At 43.8% G+C, this 12750-nt stretch overlaps 1 protein-coding gene across 1 annotated transcript in view; it reads left to right on the top strand.

Moving 5' to 3' along the window:
- BMPR1A (bone morphogenetic protein receptor type 1A) overlaps positions 1-12750 on the top strand; it is a 64756-nt gene that overhangs the window by 19709 nt on the left and 32297 nt on the right. Inside the window, exon 3 of the mRNA XM_067552519.1 lies at positions 11784-11886. Coding sequence (XP_067408620.1) covers positions 11784-11886 — 103 coding nt within the window. The remainder of the gene's footprint in view (positions 1-11783; positions 11887-12750) is intronic.

Below are 12750 nucleotides of genomic sequence, written 5' to 3'. Positions count from 1 at the left end.
AAGGATATATTAGTAAGGAAAGAATCCAAGGAGAACCTCTGAATCAAGTGTCTAGAAGATTTTGTGAGGAAGAACAGAGATAACCTTTTAAATTCAGTAGGTTTAAGTTTCATTAAGTTTTTTGCAGTGATTACACACCTGATAAATTGAGAAAAAGGTTTTAGTAAACAGAATATAACATATAAATACTGAATGTTAATAATGGTAATAATGGCTTTGATTCTTGCTTGAATGAAGTGATGTCAGAAGGTGTTAGGCTGCAGTTCCTTTTTTCAGGGCCACTTGGCCTTTTTGCAGGTTAGACTGAACAGCAGCAGCCCTAATTTAAGCTACTGACATGACAGTGAAGAACTGGCTGTAACAGAGATGTTATTCCCCTCTTGCTTCTACTCATGCCCTACCAACCAAGCATGTTCCTTCCATCCACTTACATTGAGTGGGAAGTCTGGCACAGAAAGTGCCTCCTCTAGCTTTCTGCTAGTGTAGAGTTCCTATGTAGCAGGAGAATTCTCCATGAGCGATCTCCAGCCAGCTTAAGGACACTTTGCTCTTCTTATGCACATACAGTGGCATAATGGCCCCAGGAATTGGCCCAGGGCTCCCTGTAGGGTTGCCATCATTCTTATTGCTGGTAATTGGACCCCTGAGGCTCTGCCCATTCTCTACCTCTTTCCCAAAGCCCCGCCCGCTTTGCTTGCTCCTTTCCTTCCCTCCCTGTGTCACTCGCTGTATTGTCTCAAGGAGCCTGCTTGCAAGTAGGAGGGTGGTCCTGGCTGAGCAGGGGCTGAAGCAGGTTAATGACCCGGTGTCTGTTTCCGCCCCGCAGAAATCAGACTTCTGGTTTGAGTGCCAATTATGGTTGCCAGTCCCTGAAAACCAAGCATCTGGCAACGCTAAATGGCACCCAGATACAGAAGCCAAAAAACGGACAGTCTGGGTAAAAACCGGATGGCTAGTAACCCTAGCCCCAACTGTTAAAATATATCTCAAATTGCATGGAAGAAGCCTGGTGATGACAAACCACAAGAGCAAAGCTTGAGTAGAGTTGTTCATGTCACCAGAGCCCCAAGATGGAATTGAAGCCTTAAGTTAACTTAGATTTTTGTGGTGATTTTGAGTAATGATTTAAAAACTGTTTTGCGGTTTCTCATCTTCCTTTTCTTTCCCTCTCTTTCAGTCTTCCTCATGCCATTCATGGCTATTCTCCTTAGCACCTCCTCTCCTGCCCACACATTAAGGCCCTTTTCTCTCTCACTCCCTTCTCTCTTGATAGTTGGAATTTTGGAATCATTTTACATTACACTCCAGAGATACAGAACAATGAATATTTATAAATACTACTTTTTTATACAGTTAGTCCCTTCATTTTGACACAGATATTAAAAGGTGTATACACCCATTTTTATAAATGTGACACAGGCTTCCCAGGTATTAGAAAGTCACCATGTACTAACAAGTCAGCCAGGAATACAGTGGTTAGGAGAATCTAGATAATATTCCTTACTTTGCCACAGCATTTCTTTGTCTCATTGGGCAAGTAACTTACCTTTTCTGACACTCACTGTCCTTACTTGTAAAATGGGAAGAATAATCCTCGTCTATTTTATCTAGGAGTTGTGATGTTAAAATAATTGTTTGTAAAATGCCTTGAGGGCCTTACACAGAAACTGCAAAGTATTATTAGTCATCAGTGTGTTCTTAAATGTATTTAACACACAGGAATATGCATAGGAATATGGTCTAGTGAAGGAGAAGTAAGTTATAAACATTAAGGAAAGTGTCCTTACAGCTACAGCCTCTTGTATGTAAAACAGTTTATCTAGCTCTCTGAGTTGTTTCATATTTTTAGAAGAGAGGTTTTCAACCTTTTTTAGAAACTGTGCCCTTACGGTCTCAGGGTTTCACCTGAAGTACCCCTTCATGGTTTTCACTCTACCTGATGTTACCACGGTTACAATAAAAGGCATAATAGCCTAAAATTAACACATTTTCTTTGTGTATTTAATACATCACAACAGAACTGACACTCTTAAGTTAGGACATAATTCCAAACAGTAGTTCTTAAAGCTCTTAATTAGAACTTCGGATGCACGGATGCACAAATATTCTGCACTGTATTGGCTGGTTTCACAGTCCCTTATTATTACTAATCTTGGACTACTCAATCTTACTTCAGCTAAGGAAGTCCAAGAGTAGAACTAATCAGAGTCTGTGAAACCAGCTGTAAATGTTTATCACGTTACTTTATGTCCATCTAAATTAGGAGCGCTGCCCCCTGCCCCCGCACTTACCCTCCAACTCCCTTGAACTTACCTGCTCTCCCCCGCACTTACGCCTCACCCCTGCGCTTACCAGCCACGCAGCACCCGGCTCTGGCCGGGCTCCGCCACTCCCTGCCCCGCACTTACCCATCGAGCCCCCTGCACTCATCCGCCGCCCCCCCCTGCGCTTACCTGCCCCCTCGGTTTAGGCTGGGCTCCGCTGCCCCCCTGCACTTGCCCATCACCCCCACCCTTTGCACTTACACACCGCCCCCACCCTCTGCATTTAGCTGCCGCGCGGTGCCTGACTGTCCTGTTCCAGTCCCACAGCCCAGCATTGGCTCAGACAGGGCGGCCTCACCCCCCAACCTGGGGGGTGCCCGGCTGGGAGCCTCCTGCACCACCTGTCCCCGTTGCGTATCATGACCCGACACCCTCTGCAGGCCAGCGCCTAGAAGCCCCCTCGGTAGGTGACTGCCCACCTCCTTCCCAGTCTGGTGCGCAGCCGGGAGGCAGGCTGCAGCCACCCATCTCTCGCCTAGTTCCTGCTTCTGGACGAGAGGCGGGCTGCAGCTGCCTGATCCTGTTGCGTGCCCCCTATGGTACTCTGAAATACCTCTAGGAGTATGCGTACCCCTGGTTGAAAACCTCTGCTTTAGAACAAGTGATACACAACTTTTAGTTTTATAACTAGCACTTTTGTTTTTTTTAAATTTAGAAGATACTATACTAGAGGTAAGGATTAAGATTTTGTCTTTAAATTCCTTTATGCTATGATAAATGTTGTTGCTCTTTATCTCCCTCTGGTGGTGTTTTTTAATATAATTCTTGCAATTAGTAAAGCAGTTTTCCTTCACTGATGTATATATAACCAGTGCATATGAAGCTATTATCTTATACTATTGCTACTACTGGAGAATTTAACAACACTTATGCATTATATGTGAGTAATTTGTTTATGGTAGAACACTTCAAAAATACATAAATGCTGCCTTCTATCCCCAGTATGCACAAGCAAGTTTATAATATTTAAATGTGATTTGTTTTTTGTTAAAGCATAAACTACTGAAAGTCAAAGCTACCAATGCAGTAAATACACTTAAATTGCAAATACTTTTAAAAAGTGAACAGAAATTTTTTTTTCTGCCTGTTGAGACCTGTATTGAGGGAGCTATTTTCCGTGTGCTTCATAAAAGCCAGATCACATAGCAATGCTGTGCATAGAGCTCCCTTTGGAGTCTTTAGGCATTATACGTTAGTGATTTTTGTCAGCTTCTGCATAAACAGATAGCCCTGAATTTGGGTCTTTCTAGGTAAATAAATGGAGAAATGATCTATCACATATTAGTTCTGAAATATTGTAATTTAAGCCTGTACCATGACACTTTAAAAAAAAAAATTGTGTAACTTTTCAAGGCTTTTAAAAACTAAGTGTTTGTGAAGAGCTAGTGTGGAAAAAGCCTTACAGCAGCTGCTCAACTTTGGATGGGAGAGCTGCAGGGTACATTAACTTAATTTCCCTATCATTTCACTTTCAACAGCAGATGTGACTACACTATTCAAGTGGCCCCTAATTTTCATCTGTGTTACATGACTTAGCCTGAGTGTTTTCATTTTCATCAGAAATGACTAAGCAACTAGGCCTGTGGTGTGTTGCCATTACCTAACAAAGGGGCAGAGTCTCTCTGTGCCTATTTTTTTCTAACGGTTCAGCAATTAGTTAGCATTTAGTTAGTTATTTACCCTATTGTGTTTATAGTTATTGGGGCAGTTGTTCCCTTTATTTCCTTCCTAAATAAATAAATAAATGTATTAATAGATACAGTTAGATATTTAAGAGCTTCTCCCTCTAAGAGTTATTTTTGTTGTTTTACTTTGGAATGCAGGATCCCTGGGATTCAAGAGGTGCCTCTACTGCCATGAGGCTATTCCAATCAGTGATGGGCATTCCCCGTGCCTGCACTGTTTGGGAGATACTCATGTCCCCACTAAATGCAAGATCTGCACTTCCTTCAAGGGTAGATCATGGAAAAATAGGGAGATCAAATTAAAACTCCTAGAGATGGAGCAAGCTTTACTGCCAGCTTTGGATTCTGGAGCAGAGAACCCCCTGTACATAGGCCTCCCTGTACCTTGAATGCCTTATCTACATCAAGATCTTGGTCACTGGAGAGTATTGGAGATGTATACAGTACCATGGCATTGAATACATCTACTGTACCACAGTTCTTATCGACATCTGCCTCTAAGCAGAAGGAGGTAAGGAGTAAATTTCCAAGATGATTTTGGTCACTGACACACAGGAAGACTAGGGATACTTCAGGCCTCTCAAAGGGAGTTTCATACAGGCTCTGAGTGCATTTTCAATACCAGCATCAAAGACGAGTCTGTCATCTAAGACAAACTTGGTATTGCGTTTGGGTACCCATATGCAGAATGTCTGGAGACACTGTTGAGAAGAGTTACTCAGTACCGGTAACACAAAAGTCAGTGGTACCAAAGACTCCTCATCTATCTACATTACCGATGGAGTCAGAGCCAACTCACTGTCATGCCAACCATGTGGTACAAACTACATTGGTACCAAAGCCATCTTCCATAGGTTCACTCGACCCCAACTTTGATACCATCGGTACTGCAAGTATTTACATACCTTTAGGATATGATATCCTCTCTGGAGCTGGATTCTCCTCTGTTGATGAGTTCTGGAGGTTTGTCACCATCAAGATTCTTTCAATCACCTTTGTCACTTAAACTACCATACTTGCACTCATCTTTCTTGGTAAGCGTAACAGCTATCAACCACCTTGAAGTATGTGGAAGAGGACTCCGATTCAAATATCAGTACAGGGTTCCCCTGTCTATTGTAGGACACATCACTGTTCTGCCTAGACTAATGTATTTCATGAGGACAGACCTCAAACGACACCCACATGGCAGGGACACAGATGGATGCCTCCAAATATGCTATTTGGGCCTTCTCAGTGGCATTGCTGAGACCTATGGGTATTCTATCATCAACAATTTGCAACAAGATCTTTGCATCACTAAGCAGACACAGCCCCTCCCTTGAGAACTGAGGCTAAGTCTATTAAGCGTAAGGAGAAGGCTTCACATGAAAGCAAGGGGCACTTTCATAGACACAAAGAATCTTTGTTTAAAACTGCCCTGAAGAGAGAGGATCCCTTCCCAACCCCAGCAAAGTTGGGAAAGCCAGCACACATGGGCATTAAAGCCTTGAGCCTGAGTAAATCTTCTCAATGGGAGAAGGAGGTACACATGGATACAGATCTGATGATAATGCTTGTGATAAGCAGCTTCTGGTGCTCCTATCCATTTCTAGAGCTGATGCAGTACCAGTAGTGATATGGTCCCAAAGTGAGTAGGCTGCTGCAGTGACTGTTCCGATGGCTCCTCTAATGGACTCTCCTGGTACCTTAGGCGATCTGAGTCAGACATCTCTCCTGAGGATATCTTTGCTCTTCCCAGTCTGCATTCACCCCTCCTATCAGGACTGTCTCTATTTTGTGACATTGTTACACCAGAGGAAGAGAGAAAGCAGAGTCATTCTTCCATCCCACCTGTTTGACTTAAGATACAACCATTGTTATTGTTGGTTCCGTTGGAGATGTGGGATCTAGCTTTTTCCTCAGCTGAGTCAGAGGTCTTGCAAGTGTCTCTGCGGTATTGGGCAGAGGTGGCATGGATAGGAATCCCAGAAGATCAGAGTTTTGGCCTCCAACCAAACACCATTGGCCAAGACACAGGTGGTGTTCTATACCACGGGATCCACCTCTACCAGTTCATTCATCCAACTGGCAATACTGGGGACTGTGGGAGCCCTATCTTAGATGACATTCAGGATGAATGCAGGAGTCCCATTTGCCATCATTCAGACAGTCCCATCAGAATATTCAGATGGGAAAGATGAGCCATATTCACCAGTCCCAACTGTTGTAGAAGTAATTTCATCATCTTCCTGGGATGATTTGGTTACTCCATCTTCTTCATCTCTACCACATCACATTAAGCAATCTCAAGTGCTCATGCACAGGGTGACTGCAGAGCTACAGATTCAGCTTGAGAATGTCCAGGAGCCACAGCACAGTTTACTAGACATTCATCAGCCTTCCAATCCTAGTTGAGTGGCCCTCCCCATCAATGAGGTCCTTGTGGACCCAGTGAAGATGGCTTGGCACACTCCTGCTTCTTGTGCTTCCACTTCTAAGATGGCTGAGAAGTGTTCCTTTGTTCTGCGCAAAGAGAGGGAGTTTTGTCTTCTCACGCACTAAGTCTTTGGTGGTCCAGGTAGCTACAGAGTAGGGATGTAAAAGTTAACTGTTTAAACGTTTAAAGGGTAATCAGCTGTTTAAACATTACCGTTTAAACTGGGTGGCAGAGGGAAACGGCAGCTGGACTGGATCCCCACCAGCGAGGTCAGCTGGGTGGCTCTTGCTGGTGGGGAAGCGTGGAGTCCAGCACCAGGGGAAGGAGAGGAGCCGCTGCTGGGTTGGCTCCCCGTGATCAGAGGAGGGGGGGTGAGGTGCAGAGCTCAATGCTGGGGTAGCCAAAGCTGGGCTGGCTTGCGGAGCCCAGCACTGAGGGAGGGGTATAGCCGCTGTTGGTCTGGCTCCCCATGAGCGGGGGGAGGCGTGGAGCCCAGTGCTGGGGTAGTGCCCTGCCCCCCACTGGGCTCCGTGCTTCCCCGCTAGCAAGAACTGTCCAGCCGCGGCTACCCCTTCCTCCAAGCGTTTAACTAGATTTTTTTATTAAACTAATTTTTACATCCCTACTGCAAAGCAATCCAAGCAACAACACCCAAAGGCTAATTCCTCTGTTAAGGGATACAAGCAACTTGACCTTCTAGGGAGAAAGGTCTTCTCTTCCACCTCCCTCCAGTTGAGGATCTCAGATTATCAGGCTGTCCTTGTCAAATATGATTTTACTAATATACCTAGTTTATGGAATTTAAGGATAAGCTATTGAATGAGAATCGAGTCTGCTTCCAGGACTTAGTGGATGAGGGCAGGTTGATGGCCAAAACTTTCCTCCAAGCCACAGTAGGTGCAGCAGATACTCTGTGGGACTGACTATGGCCATTGTTATGAGGATAGATTCGTGGTTGCAGTCCTCAAGTTTCTCTAGAGAGGTGCAGAGTACCTTCAAAGATCTGCCCTTTGATGCTATCAACCTATTCCATGAGAAGATGGATGAGTCTCTCCACTACCTCAAAGACTCTAGGGCTTTTGCTCATGGGGCACTTATACGTCTGCCCCTGAGAGAAAACACCATAGATAAGGCATAGGGCAACACCATCTTGTGACAGTCCTTGCTCAGGAGTTGGTTCGTAGGATATTATCGCCTAGTGGTCAGAGCTTAGGCCTGTGACTTGCAGGGGAGTTGTTGATAGGGGAGCCCGGGCCTTCCCACTCCACCAGACTCCAGTCAAGGGCCCTTTAAGGGTTATCAGTACTCTGACAGCCATGGGCTGCTTAAAGTTGCCCTTTCTGGACCACTTCCTGTTACCCCGCTGCAATTGTACCAAAGTCACTGTCTGGGTTAAGACGGTATGAAGAGTGGCTTCTGTTGGCTGTGTGTAGCATGGTAGCTCTCTTCCTCCCTCAGGCGGCAACTGCCTCCTTCTGCGGTATTGCCTACCCTCCTAGGCCAGATCAGTCCTAGTGCTTTCCCTTGCTGAGGTAGTCCAAACAAAGTAAAGAGGAATTAACAAAACTCAAGAGTCCATATGAGAGGGAGAGAGGAAGGCTTTCCTCTCAGGTTGTCTCTTTAGCAGGTCCTCTCTTCCCTCAGGAAGGGACCTTTTGGCAGTTGACAATGGGAGAAATTCTGCCTTTTCTTCAGCTTTCCTCTGCTGGAGCTGCAGGTTGCAGGTTGGGGTGCTCACATGCGCAATCAGGTGGCATAAGGCATCTGGATGCTATGAGACTCTAGAATGCATATCAACGTACTAAAACTCAGGGTGGTCCATCTAGGCTGCAACACCTTCCTTCCACTCATCTGATCCAAACATATCCAAATAGTGTCAGACAACACGACAATGTTATTTTATATAAACGGGGAGTTTGGGTGGTGATCTCTCTCTCTCTCTCTCTATGCACAGAGAGACAGTCATCCTTTGGAATTGGTATATCAGCCATCTCCATAACCCTATCAGCAGCATATTCACCAGGAGTTCAAAAGGCCCTAGAAGACTGCTTGCACACATTTCTGTGAATCATGAATGGGAGATTCACAATTGAGTTCTCCATGACTTGTTTGCCCAATAGGGAATGCCAACCTGGGACCTTTTTGCCTCGTGGGCGAACACGAAGTTTCCTTGGAATGGCTCTAGGGCAGCCTTGGGCAAGGGCTTGATGGGAGATGCCCTAATGGTGTCATGGGAGGGTCACCTGGGGGTATGCCTTCATTCCCATTACATTGACACTAAGTGTTCTATGGAAGATGCAGAAAGACAGAGTTCAAGTCATCCTTATTGTGCCTAACTGGCTGAGACAGTTCTCGTTTATGGATCTGTTGGCATTCTCTGTTCAATCACCCATGAACATCCCCACATCGCCAGACTGTCAGGTCAGGAGACCTTCAGCAGAGGGGCAGATTCAAGCACCCGAAGCCAGGACTCACTGCAACTCAGAGCCTGGTATTTGGATGGGCATCAGAAATAGAGTTCTCGCATTTCTAAAGGATGCATTGCATCCTTAACCAAACCAGAAAAGGAGATGTTACTCAGCAAAATGGAAGCATTTCCCTTCATGATTCACCAGTGCAACTTGTCTCCAGAATCTGCCGGGATCCCTGCTGTCTTAGAGTGTCTGCTTACCTTTAAGTCTTTGGGTCCTGTGCTCAGTTCTCTGTGAGTGCCTTTAGCAGTGATCAGCAGTTTCCATCCTCCAGTGGATAACCATATGATCTTCACTCATCTTGTCACTACTAGATTTCTGAAGTGGATTCTCAGCCCTTTTACACCAGTGGTGAAGTTGGCATCTCAGTGGAAGCAGTTTTATTCTGTTGTCTCTCACTAACTGCCCTCCCCTTTGAGCCTTTAGCCAAATGTTCTGTAGTCCCTCTCTCCATGAAAATGGCCTTTCTAATAGATATAATATGAGGCAGAAGAGTCTATGAGCTGGCAGTAGTTATGGCAGATGCATCATATACTACCTTCTGCAAAGAAAAGGTTTTGTTACGTTCTCACTCCAAGTTCATGCCTAAAGTAGCTTTTGAGTTCACTTACCCTTATTTTTTTCCAAAACAATATGCCTCAAATGGAGAGAGATGGCTGTGTTCTCTGGACATCCAAAGGGCTTTGGCCTTTTATCTGCGAAGAACGAAGGACATCAGAAGGACACCTAAAATATTTCTTTCCATAGCAGAGTGATAAGGGATTAAGCTATATCGGCTCGGAGATGTTCAAAAGGAATCTCCGGTTATGTTACCATTTGTTACCAATTAGCTCGTTTCCCCTCTGGTGGAAGGCGTGGGTTTATTCCACCAAAAGCAAGCTACTTTGGCTGCATCTCTGAGAGATGTACCCCTTCTACAGATATGTAGGGCAGCTAGTTGGAGCTCTTTGCAAACCTTCATGAGACATTACGCTCTGGTCCAGTCGTCTGCTGCGGGAACAGCAGTACTACAGTAAGCTATCACTTCTGCATCCCAGCATCCACCCCCTGTCTGACTAGTGCTTGTTAATCTCCCATGTGTGGAATACACATAGGAACCATCACTTGAAGAAGAAATGGAGGTTCCTTACCTGTATCTGGAGGTTCTTTGATATGTGTAGTCTCTATTTGTATTCCAGTACCCAACCTCCTTCCCCTATGCTGCAGATCATTTGTTCTGTGATCCGAATAAGCAACCGGAGAGGCATCAGCCCAAATGACCTTTTATGCCCTCATTTTAGAGCATGGGGAGAGCTACGATGGTGCACATGCATATCACGTGTGGAATAAAAATAGTGACCACATACCCTGAAGAACCTCCAGTTACAGGTAAGCAACCTCAATTTCTGCCTGAAGGGTTGGAGAATTGGGGGCTTTAATGGCTGATTACACCCTCCCCCCCCTTTACAGTATTCACAACAGAGAGAATGTGCATCCAAGATTTTTATATAAGGTGTTCTCAGAATTTCATATTAATCAACCCATTCATCTCCTGTTTTTTTGTTTTTTGTTTCCCTAAAACCACATTGGTCTAGTCATGAACCCATATTCTATATCCTACCATGTCAAGAGGGCATTAGCATTTCCTTAGATAGAAATAGTCTAGGAGATCTTCTAAATGGTTTTGTCCTATCTATTGTGGACAGAAACAAGGGTTTGGTAATTTCTAAATACAGATTATCAAAGTGGGTCTTCAGTTGTATTAAGATGAATCATGACAGATCTCATCTTTAACCTCCTTCGAGAGTGATAACACATTCAAAACAGTACTATCTACATCTATAGCCTGATTAAGGATCGTTGTAGACATCTGTAGAGCAGAAACTTGGTCCTCTGTTCATACTACTTCTAAACATTATGCCTTGGTGCCAACGGCAAGATCAGAGGCTGTTGTAGGCAGTGCAGTTCTCTTTTGTATTGGATGGATTCTGCTCAGAGTCCTTAGGAGAGTATCGTTTGGGAGTCATTTGAAATGGACAACCCACAGGGACACTACTCGAAGAAGGAGAAAAAATTAGTCACCTTGTGCGCTGATGAGTTCTTCAAGCTTGTCCCCCTGTGGGTATTCCAATACCTGCTTTCCTCCCCCTCTGCTTCGGATTCTCCCTTGGAACTGAGGATGATGCACCTGCACAACCCCAGATAACCTCAGCATTGGACATGAGGATATCTATTTGTGGGCCAAACAGGCACTAAAAAATCTCTGATCAAAGGCGCAGGGTACAGGGGCACCTGAAGTGGAGCACCCACAGGGAAACACATCTTGAAGAACTTCAGTCACTGTACAAGGTGAATAACCTCTCAATCTTTAGGGATAAGTCGTTTCTGGCAAAGGTGATTTAACATTAGCCCAAACAAAGAGTAAAGTGAATCTTTTCCTACAATAAGGGGCTCTCAAATGCGATCAAGCATGTCACAGTCCTATGGTAGACGTACTAGGAAAATCTTAGTATCGTTATATCTCAGAATACTTAAACTTTCAGACTACTTGGTAATCTGAACAATCTGATCTTTTTTTAAAAAGGATGTATCCTCTTGGAAAATTATGCATTATTCTTATTGTTCTGTTTTTACTGTTGAAGGATAGAAGCCTTTTACCAGCTTCTAAATTTGAGGTTTATAGGAAAAAATATATACTTCCACCAGTATTCCTGTTAGTACCAACTGATTTTAGTTTAGACAAGAAAAAAACAACTTTGTGTGTCTCATTTCCTTTAGCCTCACACAAATTCTGTCTGGTGATCACTTTATATTAGGAAGAGAAACATACTAATTTTCATAATTAGGTTGATTGCCAGTGACCTTTGCACAGCAGTTGGTGAATTGAAATGATGTGTTTTTCCAGAACTAATGGTCATTGCTTTGCCATCGTTGAAGAAGATGAACATGGAGAACCCATGCTTGCTTCAGGTTGCATGAAGTATGAAGGTTCAGATTTTCAGTGCAAGGTACAAGTTCATTTATTTTTTAAATTGCCCCAAAAGGGAATATAGTAGAGATTATACAGGATACCTGTGAGCAGTTAAATCTATGTAAATCACAACCACTACGGTAGGGACTTTGCATGTTGCCCTTTACTATACTGGATGATGCTATGCTATTGACAAATCATGATCCCAGTCCTGCACTTGACTGCACATACACATGGTATCAGTTTCAGGATTGGTGGCAAAGTAAGCATGTGAAAAACACATTCAAAGGGGACAGAAGAGAGGAGAGCTGAACTGAAAATGTTGTTCTGTCCACAGGGGTGAAAAAGGAACACAGTGCGTGGGCCAATATTTTCAAAGGTGACTGGTATTTTTGGGCGCCTCTTATTTCTAAGTGTCCAACTTGAGATACCTTTAAAGGGGTCTGAATTTCCAGAAAGTGCTGCGCACCCACGTTCTGAAAATGACTCTTAGGCGTCTCAGATTGGGCACACAACTCACTAGTCTCTTGAAGATATTAATTGTGGTGCATAATATATAATTTACATATACATTTTGAAAGGCCAACTTCTGCCATATTAATGCTGTACTGGGTCTGAAGACAATTCCTTGGACACTCAACTATTTATTTTTAAATATGTGATATTTATATTAAATTTCTTATTATGCAACTAATTAGTGGATATAAAAATATATATATATATGTGCGCACATGTGTGTAAAATATGAATATCTAAAGAACAGTGAGAGTTGTGCCCAGTTATCTACCAGGGCGAAGTTTTGATATGTGTCCAATCTCCCTCATACTCTAAACTAATTGCAGCCAAAGTAACTGTTGCATGCAAATTAGCTGTACAGGAAGAATGACAATTGGTTATGTTA

Source organism: Emydura macquarii, unplaced genomic scaffold (genome assembly GCF_026122565.2).
Source record: "Emydura macquarii macquarii isolate MOO-44397 ecotype Brisbane River unplaced genomic scaffold, CSIRO-AGI_Emac_v2 contig_1390, whole genome shotgun sequence".
Taxonomy (NCBI): Eukaryota; Metazoa; Chordata; order Testudines; family Chelidae; genus Emydura; species Emydura macquarii.
This window is presented reverse-complemented; position numbering and strand designations above follow the sequence as displayed.